The 16,143-nt window shown below is 44.4% G+C and overlaps 1 protein-coding gene across 2 annotated transcripts in view; it reads right to left on the reverse strand.

Moving 5' to 3' along the window:
• LOC141258843 (cytochrome P450 2K1-like) overlaps nucleotides 1-16,143 on the reverse strand; it is a 129,645-nt gene that overhangs the window by 58,644 nt on the left and 54,858 nt on the right. For both annotated transcript variants that reach the window (XM_073674014.1, XM_073674013.1), the window contains exons 4-5: nucleotides 8,233-8,382; nucleotides 5,522-5,682 (exon numbers count right to left, since the gene is read on the reverse strand). In XM_073674014.1, the coding sequence (XP_073530115.1) occupies nucleotides 5,522-5,682; nucleotides 8,233-8,382 (311 nt within the window). The remainder of the gene's footprint in view (nucleotides 1-5,521; nucleotides 5,683-8,232; nucleotides 8,383-16,143) is intronic.

The raw sequence follows: 16,143 nt of genomic DNA on the forward strand, positions 1-16,143 counted from the left end.
AAACTAGTGAGGAAGGTGCAGGAGCCCAGGAAGAAGTGGAGGACGAACTGATGGAACACTCATCAGATGAGGGAGACCTTGATCACATTTCTGTTGCGCGAGGTTGGGGGGAGAGGACAGAGGAAGGAAGCATGATTGTTACCTCGCAACAAACACAACAGGGACTTGGTGCTCCTGGATGCGCAAGACACATGAGTGCCTTCTTGCTGCACTACCTGCACCATGACCCTCGAATTGTGAGAATTAGAAATAATCCTGACTACTTGGTTGCCACACTGTTAGATCCCCGGTACAAAAGTAAATTTGCAGAAATTATTCCTGCCATAGAAAGGGATGCACACATGCAGGAGTATCAGCAGAGACTGTTGCAGAATCTTACATGTGCTTTTCCACAAAACACCAGTGGTGCATTTAGTGAATCTCACAGTTCCAACTTGCCAACCGTGGGACCGTCGAGTGTTCAGCACTCAAACCGTAACAGAAACACAGTATCTGCAGGTAACAGCAATTTTGTGGAATCGTTTCAACACTTTTTTAGACCATCCTTTGCAAGGCCCCAGGAGACAAGAAGTCTGACACATAGTCAACGCCTAGAGACGATGGTACAGGAGTATCTCCAAGTAAACATTGAAGCCATGACTGTGTCACTGGACCCTTACTCTTTTTGGGCTTCCAATCTGGATAAATGTCCGTAGCTAGCCACTTATGCCTTGGAGATCTTGTCATGCCCCGCAGCCAGCGTTCTGTCTGAACGTGTGTTCAGCGCTGCTGGTGGTGTGCTGACAGATAAGCGCACGCGGCTCTCCACTGATAATGTAGACAGACTCACTTTCATAAAGATGAACAAATCATGGATCCGAAACGACTTTTCTACCCCTGTGTCATCCTGGGGAGAGTAAAAGCTTGATGATTGGTTAAAATCACCTCACCAACCGTTTTAAGCTTTCAAATTACTATTCATGTTTATCTGTATCTTTGCTGGAAAATAATTTGGGCTTTGTAGCAGTGTGCAGCACTGATTCTAATAGGCCATCTATACTAAGCTCTACCAGATTTAAAATTACTAATCATGTTTATCTGTATCTTGGCTGGAAAATAATTTGGGCTTTGTAGCAGTGTGCAGTACTGATTCTATTAGGCGATCTATACTAAGCTCCACCAGATTTAAAATTAATAATAATTTTTAGCTGCATCTAGCCTGGAAAATAATTTTGGAGCTCCGAGATGCGCAAGACACATAAGTGCCTTCTTGCTGCATTACCTGCAGCATGACCCTCAGATTGTCAGAATTCGAAGTAATCCTGACTACTGGGTTGCCACACTCTAAGATCCCCCACACTCTTCGATCAACCTTTTCATTTTAATAAAGAACAAAAAAATGTTCATTTTTGAAATTATAAGCATTAGCAGGTTATTAGAAACTGAAATCAAACAGTTTTCAACTCAAAACTTTATTCTAGGTGATGTTACATTTTCACATAGGACCCCTTGTTCGAAAGGAGCTTCTGAACTCTCTCGTCCATTGAATTTGTCAGGTTTTGGATGGTTTCTGCTTCAATTGTTTTGCATGAGGACAAAATACCCTCCCAGAGCTGTTGCTTAGATGTGAACTGCCTCCCGCGATCATAGACACTCCTTTTGATGATGCACCAGAGGTTCTGAATGGGGTAGAGGTCAGGGGAGCATGGGGGTCACACCATAAGTTTGTCCCCTTTTATGCCCATATCAGCCAGAGATGCAGATGTGTTATGTGCAGCATGAGACGGTGCATTATCATGCATAAAAATGATCTTGCTGTGGAATACACGGTTCTTCTTCTTGAACCATGGCAGGGAGTGCTGTTTGAGAAACTCCACATACATTATGGAGTTCATCTTTACCCCTTCAGGGATCCTAAAGGCGCTGACAATCTCTCTCCCCATGATTCCAGCCCAAAACATTACTCCACCTCCTCCTTGTTGGCACTGTAGCCGTGTTTGCGTGGGGTGTCCATCAACCAGCCATCCTCCACTCCATCCATCTGGACCATCGTGCGTTGCACGGCACTCATCCGTGAACAAAACAGTTTTGAAATCAGTCTTCATGTAATGTTTGGCCCACTGGAGCTGTTTCTTCTTGTGTGAAGTGGATAGAGGAGGTCGACAGGATGGTGTACGCACAGCTGCAAACCTCTGAAGGACCCTGCATCTTGTTGTTCGGGGGACGTTGGAGGCACCAGCAGCTTCAAAAACTTGTCTGCTGCTATGACAAGGCTTTTTTGCCGCTGCTCTTTTAACCTGACTTAATTGCCTGTAGAAAAGAGTCCTCAATTTGCCCTTATCAGCACGCACATGTGTGTACTGTGAATCAGCTACATACTTCTTGATTGCCAAGACACTTCATCCTGATCATCGCACAATGTTGATTGTAGTCATGCCTTGACCTAAACACTTCCTCAATTTGTTGCTTCTCAGCAGCCGAAACATCCTTTTTCTTTCCCATTTTGGCAGAAAATGTAGGCTGCTTAATAATGGGGGACAGCCTTCTTAAGTAGTCTTGACTTTCATTGGACACACCTGCCAAACTAATTAGCACAGATGTCTGCAATTGCTTACAGTTATATAAAGAGCCCTGACACACATCACCATCAATGAGTTTAACTGACAAACAAACAAATTCATCCCTTATCACTCCTAAACACTTTTTGCATAATAATTTGGAACACAGTGTACATGTGCTTTTCGACAAAACACCAGTGGTTCACGTAGTGAATCTTACAGTTCTAACTTGCCAACCGTGGTCTGTATGGAGTTGTTCAATAAAGGGCCCAAAATTAAGATAACATAGATGGGAGAGGTCTCTATGAATAGGAATTCCTAAGAATTTGATACCCTGTGAGGGCCAGGCAAAGGGAAAGTTGGACTGGATGGAATCCTGTATGGATTTGGGGAGGGAGACATCGAGGGCCTCAGACTTCGCTGCATTGATTTTAAAATTTGACCACGTAACAAAGTGATCTATTTCAGCCATAACAGCAGGGATGGATATATGTGATTGAGTGATATATACTAGGACATCATCAGCAAATAGAGAGCACTTGTACTCGGTGCCTCCCACCTCAATCCACCTAATATTGGGGTTATGGCGAATTGATGAGAGCAGGTGCTCCGTCACTAGGATGTATAAGAGAGGGGACAGAGGACATCCCTGCCTTGTCCCATTGGTGATTATGAAAGGTGATGAAAATGTTCTGAAGCGCCCCCTGGGCCTTGGGACACCCGGAGCCGGACCCTTTTTGGTGGATGCTGGTGGTTGTAGTCTCCGTGGCGGCGACCCAGTTCCGTGGCTCAGGGCGGTCAAACCAGTGGCGGAACTATTTATGTGGTTTTGATGTTTAAATGTCCGACTACGCCACCCGTGGATTGCGGTCAGAGTGAACCGCCGCTGCAGGGCAGACCGCTGAGACTGGTGTTGTGGGTGCAGCAGAGAGTAGCATAACTCCCCACGGGAGGAGTATAGCCTCAGGGCAGTGTATGCGGAGGATGGGGGTGATGGTGCAGGGCAGCAGCAGTAACGGCACGGAGTCAGTGATGCAGTCCAGGGCCTTTACTCACAGTTCTTATTATCCAGACCACTTCTGCAGGTAACGGCTGCCCACGTCGTACTGTGCGCACCAGGAGAGGGGCTCAGACATCTCCCAGATAACTTTGGAGCACTTCACAGGACCCCCTTTGTGTGTCCTTTGTCTGGCCTTTCTTACCAATGCTTCTGTCCGGCTGCCTCGGGCCTCCTCTTGGTAAACTTGGCGCCAGTTTCCCTGACCCTATGTGGTGCCTTCCTAGCGGGTGTAGCGAGGTGCTGCGCCACATAAAATGTCACAGCCTCCGGTTTCTAGCTGAGGGTCGTTTCCCGCCTCCACTAGTTTCGGGGACCGGTCTCCCCCTTTGGCCTGACCCCTCCACGCAGGTGGATTCGGGCGTGCGGTGGCGACTCTCCCGTCCGCACCCCTGGGATCCCTTCGTTCCTCGTTCCTGGAGCCTTCTCCGCTCCTCTTCCTTCCTTCTCCCTCTTCCAGGCCTGGGCCTCTGTTACTAGGCCCGCCTCCGGAGCAGAGCTCATGCAGAGCCCCTGCTCCATGTCACTTCTGCTCAGACTTCTCTGCACTGAACTAAGATGGTGCCCACCTTTTATACTCTCTTCTCAATGCACCCAGGAACTGCTTCCTCCCTGCTCCTGCACTACAGGGTCCCCCTCCTCAGTGTTCCCTCCCCCCACCCCAGCCAGGGACAGGGACTGTCGTGCCCATCTCAGGGGCATATTGGTCGCCCTGCCCCACGGCAATGTGGTGTAATGCATGCAGGTGTCGGGTCTTGATCCACACTCCATCCTTACCTGAGAGTGAGATATCACACCTCTGGGTGAGGTGCAATACCTCTGTAGTAACCGAGCCCTCAGGGTGCTACAGTTCCATTTATCTTCAGCCTAGGTGATGTATTGCGATATAAGGCAGTGATTTTGGCTATAAAAGGGTCCCCTAGACCCCTACCCCAAGCTTTTTAAGAGAATAATATATGGCGTGCCAGGAGACTCTATGGAATGCTTTCTCAGCATCCAATGAGAGTATCTAATTACAAATTTTTAACTGCATCTAGCCCAGGAAATACTTTGTGCCTTGTAGCAGTGTCTGCTAGTCAGCGGATTATCCCGGCTGTTAAGCAAGCTACACCACCTGTAGTTTGGACACTTAATTTTTTCAAAGGAAATGCTTCGGGACCACGGGATACTCAGTGAAGAGCATCAGGAGGCACCCCAAGGCATAGGGGCTGGGGCTGGCGGTAGGATGCCTTGCGGTGGACAGCCGACCTCGATCCTTATAAAAGCTTTTTAACTGCAGCAGCTTTAGTGGACGCTACTGGAGCTCAAATTACACGGCTGCTGGCATGAGACTTGCCCTCCAATAGATCCTTGTAAAAGGATTTAAAGTGTATTCATTCAAATTAGAGAGACAATTTAAATTAAAAAACTTAGAGCTGCCTCCTCCACAGGGGGGCTCGCTCGACCCACCAGTGGACAGGCACCAGTATTGGGAGAGGGGGGCTGGCCGTCAGGGTCCACCGCGACTCTGGCACAAACCTGGCGACACGGAGGTGGCACGGGCAGGAACGTACTGGCCGTGTCGGCTTCTCACTTTTTGGATTTTAGAAGGGCATGACATGCCTATATCTGTGTCTCCCCCTCCTTTTACTCCTCCACCTCTTTTCTTTTCACATGACTTTATGTACTTGTCTCTTTTCCATGTGTTAGTTGTGTCTTCTGAGCAGTTTGTCAGCTTTTGGACACCTTTGAAGGTGTTTTCTATGTGTTTCTATGTGTTTTTGTTTGCCTGCCATTGGTTTTAACGGTGTTCGAAGGTGTTCGACAAACAGTTCGACGAACAGTTCGGCGAACACACGGGTGTTTGACGAACCGAACCGAACTCGAGCACTACGGGGGTGGCTCAACACTATTAAACAACAGAAGTTGGAGATGTACAAAAACTTACTAAGACCATTGGGGTTCCAGCCAGCCTTATGTTCTCATTTATATAACTCATTAGCCTTAAAATCACTGGATCCTCATAGTCAAATCGATGACCTAGTAATATAGAGACAATGATATTGGCGACGGCTGCATTCATTATCATTGTGTTCTCGAATGGTTTTCCTGGAAATTTTAGAAAGAGAAAGTATATAGTATAGCATAGTATGAATTATGTCCACAGATGAAAATAGTCTTTACATATCATTCAAAGTATTTTTGGCCTTAAAGTCTATAGATCCCTAAACTACTAATCCCTCTCTCCAAGAGCCAAGCAGAAGTGGCACATTGGTCAGCTAAGCACTTGTGCCCTCGCATTTTAGGAATCAGAGAGAGTCTGTGCCCCAGTTCCAATCAATCGAAACATCCACTATGTGAATAAGTTATTATATATTTTTTTTTAAAAGGGAACCTGTCAGGTTGAAAATTGTCCCTCATCTGCAGGCAGGATGCTCTAGAGCAGGAGGAGCCGATCAGATTGATAGATAGTTTTGTGGAAAAAGATACAGTAAATCTTTAATTTTATTAGTTGAAATCCCCATTGCATAGAAGTCCAGTTGGTGGTCCTATTCAGTAATTACAGCTTTCTCTGTATGACAGTGCATGCAGAGATAGTTATCAATCAATGAGTAGGACCAGCCACTGGACTCGTATGCACTAGGATTTTCAATGGGTAAATTATAATTTATACTTAATCTTTTCCAACAAACTTATATATCATTCTGCTCAGTTTCTCTTTCTGTCTACCAAAGTTGTTCATAGATAGTATTGAATGTACAACAGGACAGGTTCCATTCAGATACCCTCTAGAGGAGTGTGTTGTTTAGAAAACTCAGTTCAAGTATTCTGAGTGAAGAGAGATGGTCCCTCGATTGAGACTTTAATTAACAGAGTAGACAGAAATGTTTAAAAGACCCTCATACATATGCAGCAGTTGACAGCCAAGCTGTCATTCTGCAGTCCGCTAACTCTTCCCAATTCTCCCACACTCATGAGCATTCAACTCAGCCAAACGTTCAAGTATCTTCAAAGATGGAGCAGAGGAAGCCACTGCAATAGCTGTCTGGAAGAAACTACGTCTTCTTTAGGTCATTAAAATTCACACTTTCTGACACTTATGACCCCCAGCATCATCTGTCAATGGAGAGTCAGGGCCCCCATGCACATTAGACTAAAGGGCAAATCCCACCAATAATGTTGAGTCTATCCTTGAGAGAGTGTCTCTCTCTCTCTGAGCTCTGAAATATCAAAGCATTACACAAACTTTTTTTTTTTTTAAAAGCCCAAGATCATGCTATCTCCTGAGTATGCTTAAAAAAGTGACAAAATGGTGCCACAAAAAAGTGCCCTAGGATGCGGTCAGCCATAGCCCTTTCTCCAACAGGGGAGAGGATCCCAAAGACCATTCCACCTCCCTTGGAGCCAGAAGGCCAAAACGAGGGTAAGGGACTAAAACAAAATGGAAATAAATTACCTGGATTATAAGTTGGTATACATGCAACATTTAGGAGCATGTTCCCACTGGTCATTAAATGGACAAAACCGAAGATAGAAACAAAATGAACATTATACCCTGCTGTAAGTAAATAAAAAGCAATAGTGCATTAAACTAAGATAGGGCACTTAGTAAACAATGTTTTTGATTAAAAAAAGTGTTAAAGCCATCCCACTAGCGCCAAGGTGTACCCTGACGGGATTGTCCTAACCTCTAGTATTAAAGCCTTACCATGTGTCAAAGTGAATAAGGGTAGGGCAGGACTATGGACACCCAGCTATGGTAAGCTATATAGACGCAATGTCCAGCTCATAGAAAGTGAGGCCAGACCTTTGCGGGCACCGAGCGCAAGAACAAAAGCAAAATGGAAAGAAATGACCTGGATTATAAATTGGCATAGCTGAAGCCAAGGAAGACCCTGTCAAACAGCCCGATACAAAGATATAACCAGGAGCCAAAAGAGTGGAGAAGAAGCAGAAGCATGACCATGGGGATAGGTGGGAAACAAAGGAATAGTTGAGAGTGTGAGGTGGAAAAATGGCACTGCAGGGTAGGAGGGCTAAGGACTGGCTTAAAAGCAATGAGGTATCTAATTCAAAGCTTATCATATTTGACAGTACATCTCCCTGTGTGAAAATCAAATATGCTGTATGAAGGAAGAATAATAATATTAACAATCGTTCTGTCGCTATACATTTTGTATTAGTCATTATGACGTGGCCTTTAAATGAGCGTCGGACCACTTTTTATATAGTCAATCGGTGTTCGTTGGGCAGAAATCTGCAGGTGTAAACCTTTCATTCCTCACTTACAGCTATTTTAGTGTAAGGTTTAGCTTTAATATGTCTTTATTATGTTTATGTTGGTATTGTATTGAGGCTGGATCTGGGACTACAGACAATTGGTACTGTTTAGTTTTACATCACACATGTCACCCCTTACTTTTCTATAAATTTGCATTATGAACTCAAATATTTATTGATAAAAATTCAATACTTTATCACTAATTACAGTACTAGAAAATACTCCACAGGCTGCAATCCATATCACACTCCCTGGATGAGTAAACATATGTTCATATAGCATAAACATCTCCTTACAGAGTATCGAAAAATTGATTCTATCATTAACATTTTTTTTGGGATTATGTCTGGAAAAAAGGAAAGAACCCAACTACTAACCTCCATATGATTTAAATTTCTTTACTAAGAAATCGCATTCTTCAGTTATCTGGTTTTCTATAGTTTTCCTTCCCATTCCCAGATCTCTTAGAGTTGAAATTGTAAACCTTCTCATCACTTTCCAGTTCTCACCATGAGCAAAAATTACACCTGAAAAGAAACTTGACAAAAAGTAAAAAAAATGAAATAACTAATTTGATTATTACCAATACAAAACAAAAAAAATAAATACTTTTAGTGAAACGTTAAACTGAGCATTCTAGTATCTACACATATTTTCATGTAATATTGGACTTTTTTTGTGGCATGCGCTTTGATTAGTCAAGTAGCTTTTTATCATAGTAAAATTGGGTATGCAGATATAATCTCAAGACATTTAAATATATATTATTAATTATTATTATTATTATTTATATAGCACCATTGATTCCATGGTGCTGTACATAAGAAGGGGTTACATACAAAATACAGATATCACTAACAGTAAATGAACTAACAATGACAGACTGGTAAGGAAGGAAGAGGACCCTGCCCTTGCTGGCTTACAATCTGCAGGATGGGGAAGGAGACAGTAGGGTGGGGGGTTGCAGCAGCTCTGGCGGTGGTGGTGATGTGGCAGTGAGGTCATTGCAAGTTGTAAGCTTTCTTGAAGAGATGGGTTTTCAGGTTTCGTCTGAAGGATCCGAATGTGGCGGATAGTCGGACATGTTGAGGCACAGAATTCCGGAGGATGAGGAATGAATAAGTGTGGAGGAGAGAAGGAGGTATTGGGAGGACCGGAGATTACGTGAGGGAATATATCGGAGGATTAGTTCAGAGATCTACGGAGGAGAAAGGTTATGGATTGCTTTGTAGATCAGTGTTAGTAGTTTGAACTGGATACGCTGGGCAATTGGGAGCCAGTGGAGAGATTTTCAAAGGTGGGTAGCAGAGGAGTAGCAAGGAGAGCGATGAACTAGTCAGGCAGCAGAGTTAAGGACAGACTAGGGAGGTGCAAGAGTTTTAGCAGGTAGGCCACAGAGGAGAATGTTGCAATAGTCGAGACAGATGATGAGGGCATGCACAAGCAGTTTAGTATATTGAGGGTTGAGGAAAGGACAGATTCTGGAAATATTTTTGAGCTGGAGGTGACAGGAGGTGGCGAGGGCTTGGATGTGGGGATTAAAACGACAGGGCAGAGTCGAGGCTTACTCCAAGGCAGCAGATTGCCGGTACAGGGGAAAGTGTGATGTCGTTTATTGTTATAGAAAGGTCAAGTGGGGAAGATACGCAAGATGGAGGAAAGATGATGAGTTCAGATTTGTCCACATTGAGTTTGAGGAAGCTGGAGGAGAAGAAGGAGGAAATGGCTGATAGACACGCTGGGATTCTGGACAGCAAAGAGGTGACGTTTGGGCCAGAGAGGTAGATCTGAGTGTCATAAGAGTACAGGTGGTACTGGAAACCATGGGACTTTATGAGCTGTCCCAGGCCAAGGTTATAAATGGAGACGAGTAGGGGTCCTAGAACAGAGCTTTGTGGGACTCCAATAGAGAGAGGACGGGATGAGGAAGTGGTGTGGGAGTGGGAGACATTAAAAGTGCAGTTGGAAAGGTATGAGGAGATCCAGGATAGGGCAAGATCTTTGACACCAAAAGGAAGAGAGAATCTTTAGTAGGAGGCTGAGGTCAACTGTCGAAGGCAGAGGACAGGTCTAGAAGGCGGAGAATGGAGAATTGTCTGTTAGCTTTGGCTGTAAGTCATTAGTAATTTTGGTAAGGGCAGTTTCAGTGGAATGGTAGGAACGGAAGCCAGATTATTGGTTGTCAAAGAAAGAGTTAGATGAGAAATGGGAGGAAAGTTCAGCGTGAACATGTTGTTCAAGGAGTTTGGAGGCGAATGGGAGCATGCAGTAATATGAGGCGATAGCTGAACAAAGTGGTTGTGTCGAGGGATGACTTTTTGAGGATAGGTGTGATTGTGGCATGTTTGAAAGCAGAGGGGAATATATATGTATATGTATATAAATATATATAATTTACTATTCTGTTTCCTTTTGCAATTCGACATTCTTCGATGATCTTTATGGTCTCTTCTGTTGACCATGGCTGCAAAGGTCTCTTCTGTCTCTTGTTTATTGTCTGGAGTTCTCCAGTAATAAATGTTTTTATGTCTACATAAATCCTAAGGCTTTCCAGAAAACTTCAGGTATGTTAGTGAAATCTAAGCTGGAAAAACATGTTGTCCAGTCCCATCTTCGAAGAAAGACGAATGGCAAAAGGTAATAAGCAGGACGCAGACAACATCAGTAAAAGACTAAAGAGAGCCATTCAAGCAAAGAACTTTATTACCAAAAGATATGTAGTGATAGGAAGAGAACATTTGAGGAGCAAGACCAGGAAGACATACCTAAAGATCAAAAAGATATCATGAAAATTTCAACCAAGAGAGGTCATGTTGAAAGATGTCAAATGGGAACAAATTGAAATGTGGTTCTGTAGAAGGAGGTTACCATTACCATGGATAGCAAGAAGAACTAAAAATCAATTTTTGAACAAATCAAGCTAGACATGTCACTCAAAGCATGAATCACAAAGCTATGACTTGCCTAATTTGGACAAATCATATGAAGAGAGCAATAGCTGGACAAGGACATCATGGAAGGAAGAATAGAAGGAACAAGGTGAAGAGGAACACTAGCAATCCAGATGCCTTAGTACTAGCAAGATAGCAGAGAAGAAACCCTAGTGAACCTACTGTATCTAGGCTTGCTTGGCTTGATATTGAGCTGAAGGCCGTTAAATAATATATAAAATATTACACATAATTTTTTTCTATAGTAACATCTGTTAAAAGACTTACCAAGCCACATTCATGTCATTGATATATACATTTTGTTGTGCAGTACCATGTCTAACCTCATAGCGTGCTGTTAAGAAAATAACCCTTGAGCAATAAAGAATACAGATAATGTCTCAGATCCAATATTTTAATACTGGATTTCTAGTTTATAAAACCCATTTTCAATAAAATCGTTGCTGTAAATTAGTTTTTCTGCAGTGCGTCAATGGAAATCATTCACATATGGAAATAATCATACCTCAGATCAAGGACATGTCTCTTCATCAAATGTTCTACTGTACAAGGTCATGAGTTCTCATGTTGTGGAGATAAAAATAATTAAAACAATGTTATTTTCTGTTATTCTGCTCATATAGAAAATATCCTCATTAACCAATATCACAAAAAGATTTATTTAATAGAAAGTGGTATTGGATTAGACAGCCACTGACATTCATGACATTTTTAATGCATTCCAGCCTGTGGGATAAGATCATGGACAATGGCTGTTGGCAGTGCTTACTATAAGGTAAATAATGCCCCTTCTGTAGGCTTGTTCTGGCCATATGGCATATGTTATACCGAGTTTCATATGGTCCGCCAATATGTTGACAATATTATATTTGAATACAGTTGCCTATATAAGAATGTGTAAGAAGCAGACATTCCTCACATGTCTCAACGCTGTCAAACAGTCGCAAATCATGAACACGGGAGTGATTCAAACATATCACCGAGCACACTGTAAATACTCGGTGCTCGGCCGAGTATACTAGGCAAAAGGGTTAACAAAACATACTCGCTCATCATTAATCATTACTAGTGATGAGCGAGCATGCTCGCTACTGCTCGGTGCTCGCCCGAGCATCTCACTGCTCGAGATGCCCAGCGCTCATCGAGTATTTCCGGGGTTGCTTGGCGGGAGCTCCGGTCCCCTCCCTGCATTTTTGGCGCTCTTTAGAGTGCCAATCAACATGCAGGAATTGCCTGCCACTCATTGTAATGCCGCAACCATGGTGGTCGTGGCATTACAGTGATAGGATGGCCGCACAGTGTCATCAGGTCTATATCAGTCCTGGCGCCACCATGCTCGTCACAGTCACTCCGGAATCAGGCAGAGTAGGGAGAGGTGCTACTGCATCAGGGAGAAATTTGTTTGTGTATTAGGTAATGTACGGTGAAAACCGTACATTACACATATCCACCTTAACAAACAGTCCTTTTGAGGTCTAACTAATCCATCTGCAGAGATATCAGGCAGGCAGTGTATATAGGCAGGCAGGCAGGGTATATAGCAGACTGCAGTGCATATAGCAAGAGAGGCTCCATTCCAATTCTGCCTTCTGCTGCTGTTAGATAATTCTATACAAAGGCCCAGGTCTCAGGGTCCAGGAATACTTTTTTTGGATCTTAATCCTCATTATTTGCTTAAAAAGCAATCCAGAGAACACCGTTTTTGTGCGCCATTTGCTTGTTGGCACTGCAGAATACAGCCCGGTCCTTTCCATATTACAGCACTAGAAATCCAGCTATTTAGATCTGTGTTTTCTCCATCACACGGATCACATATACGTTTTCAGAAAATACTGCCATTTTTGGCCTCCATTCCAATTTTGTTTCACTGTGTCAGTGACTTTTTTGACACTGGTTTGCTGGTCAAACTACTTACCTACAGGACAGGTATTTAAAACTCTGTTTTCTCCATCACACGAATCACATATAAGTTCGCTCCAAACTCAGTCATTTGTAGTTAGCATGGAAGATTCTGTCCTCCATTTAAAATGGGCAAGGCATGTGGCAAGGGACGGGGAACTGGTCGTGATTGTGATGGTGCATGCAAATGCCAAGGACAAGGCCATGGGCAAGCTGAAATTGTGCCATAACAAACACCCACATCTTCTCGCCTGACCTTCCTGTCCCAATTCCTAGGGTACCGCAGGACACCATTATTGAACTCAGAGCAGTGTCAAAAGGTTGTTGGTTGGATAGAGGATAATGCTTCCAGTCACTTAGCCACCACCACCACCACCACCCTATCTTCCACACGGTCAAGTCTCTGTAGCTGTGAGTCTGGACCACATATTCCTCAGCCTGATCCTCCTTCCTCCCACCATGCCGAGTGCCCGGAGACAACTGATCCCACACTTGGACACTCTGAAGAGCTATTCACTCTTCAATTATATATTCGGGCCTCTCGCCCGGTCCACTTGAAGCGGGGCAAGAGGAGATCGCGTGTAGCGATTTCCAAATATTTGAGCAGCCACGGTCACACGAAGGCAACAGTGGGAAGTGTCACAAGAGGTGGACGATGATGAGACTCAATTGCGAGAAAGTCAGGAGGAGGACCAGGGTGCAGAAGTGGAAGACGAAGTGGTGGATGATATAGTAACTGACCCAACCTGGCAGGAGGACATGCAGAGCGAGGACATCAGCACACAGGGGGAGGGAGGCAGAGAACCCCACCAGGCAGGAAGAAGCAGTGTGGTGGCCGCAGACAGAAGGCAGGCAACCGTTACCCGTAACACCAACACGAAGGAATTTGCCAGTACAACTCTTACGTCTTCCCGAGTCTGGTTGTTTTTTAAAGACTCTGCTGATAACCCCAAAAAGGCCATTTGCACCACCTGCCAGGCCAGCATCAGCAGGGGTGGCAAAACGACCAGCCTGACCACCACCAGCATGATCAGGCACGTAACTTTGTGGGCCAAACACCAGGGTCCAGGTACAGTGTCTGTAGGTGGCACCATTGCTTCTTGCGCTGTTGTGCATGCAAGCCAATCCCCTGTCCATGGTGCATGTGAAGATGCCTCCTGCCCTGCACCTGTCGTTGCACACTCTCAAGTAGAAGCATCAGGAAGCACGTCCATGTCCTTGTCCGAGTGCAGCATTCAGTTGTCTATACCCCAGTCCTTGGAACTGAAGCCCAAATATGCAGCCAAGGCTCCACAGTCCACACTACTAAATTTTCACATTTCACAACTGCTTGCGCTCGAAATGTTGCCTTTTAGGCTCGTGGAGATGGAAGCATTCGTCAACCTGATGGCGGCCGTCCCTCGGTACTTGATCCGCAGCCGCCACTATTTCTCCTGGTGTGCCATCTCCGCATTACACAAGCATTTGCCCAAAAACATTAGCCGTGCCCTCAACAACGGAGTTGAATATGGCTGTGGTGAAATACAACTCAGCAAAAAAAGCTGTGGACTGACCCCGTACCGTCCCTGGCCACATTCACCTGTCCACTTGTTTGTGATTAGGCGGTCCTTCTCAGCAAGTGCCCTGGGGAGGGCATGGGTAATGTTGTGGGACCCATGCTTGAGGAAGGCGGAGGCAATACCGGGAAATAAAGTGGCGGCTGGGGACCGAGTATGGATACCCGGCTGCCGCCAGCATGAGGTTATGAAAACTTTCACCTCCACGAGCCTAAAAGGCCGCATTTCAAGTGCAAGCACCTGTCAAAAATTTGGCAGTATAGTATTGAAGCCTGTGGGTTGGTGTGTGGCTGGCTGCATACTTGCGCTTGTATTCCATGGAATGGGGTAGGGACAACTGAATGCTGCACTGGGACAAGGACGTGGACAGTGATTGTTGCAAGTCTGCAATAACAGGTGCATGGCGTGAGGCATCTTCGCATGCGCCAAGGATCACTTATGATGGGCACACTTTTAGGCAGAGACGTGGGAGTCAGAGATGCTTCCAGAGGTCTTCCCCATGCTGTTCCCATGTCTTTTCAGCAATGTATGCATGTGTCTGATGATTTGTCACACACCACATGGCCAGATAAGGTTGTAAAATGTTAATATGACTTTTCCTGGTGAATGCATTTGTTTTGGTTAAAAGCAATGCAAAAGTGCAAAAACGCATCAAAAACGCTAAGTGTGAACATAGCCCAAGGTGTGGAGGAGTATTTTTGTTTTTGGTTATTTATTTTGCTTACATACAAGTCATTACCCTGGAAAGGATGTTCCTTAACATATTTCCCAGGAAAATTCATTCTGGTTTCGTTTTTGTATGTTTTATTGTGAGTCCGTAAAAGTGGCGTAATACTCTGACAACGTTGTTCTCAGCAGTGATCTGAGAGTCAGAGATGCTTCCAGGGGTCTTCCCCATGCTGTTCTTATGTCATTTGAGCACTATTCCCATCGATTTGGGCAATTTGTAGGCCCTCTGCAGACCGCCAGGGGGAGCCACCTGAAAAATGCTCGAGTTTCCCATAGACTTACTTTGGGCTCGTTGCTCAGGTCGAGCACCTGAGTATTCCAATTTGCTCAACCCGAGCAACGAGTACCCGAGCATTTTAGTGCTCGCTCATAATCATTACTCAAGGGAACTTTTAAAGGCACAGGATGAGTGTACAAACTAAATCCTTCCGCTTGGTGCTTCACGGCGAGGCCAATCACTTAAATACACCTTCACACTTGCTTGTTTTCCCTCTATCTCCACCCTTCTTTGATTGACAACTCTGGCTTCATAGAGCCAGAGAAGGGAGGAGATAGATGGAAAACAAGCAGGTGGGAAGGTGTATATAAATTATTTTTTGGCGCTGTGATTCACTGAACGCCTGTACTTGGGTTGATCAGATATTTTGTGCTGACAAAGTCCTTTTAAGGCTGGCTTAGGCAGTCATGTGCTATATAAATATTAAGATATCTTTACTTTCAAAAATCATTCTTGTCAGGTACTGCTTCATCTTTCACGTAGATCAAGCTCTGACTATGCGTCCAGTTATCTCCTGTTGCTCCTGACTTCCATTCCACTACCACCATTTATTTCCTCAGTCTAGCTAGGGCCTCCTTCTGCCGTCCGTATTTCCGTTTTTTTCACGGATACCACATTTACCAATTATAACCTATGGTGCATTGCACATGTCCATGTTCTTACACGGACCGTGTGTCCATGAAAAATATTTTTTCCCACAGCACAGATAACCAGCGCCATTCCAAGCCTATGGGTATGTGAGAGACACATTCAGCACATGTATGTTATCAGTGTAGAGTCCATGTGATGTCCAAGTTTAACACTGAAAAGTTTAGAAGAAACTTTGTAATTTTATTCTTTCTTTAATGATACCGGAGAAACACTGATGACACACTG

The sequence above is a fragment of the Phyllobates terribilis genome, unplaced genomic scaffold, assembly GCF_046119375.1.
Source record: "Phyllobates terribilis strain yellow unplaced genomic scaffold, ASM4611937v1 Scaffold_3__8_contigs__length_932513732, whole genome shotgun sequence".
Lineage (NCBI taxonomy): Eukaryota > Metazoa > Chordata > Amphibia > Anura > Dendrobatidae > Phyllobates > Phyllobates terribilis.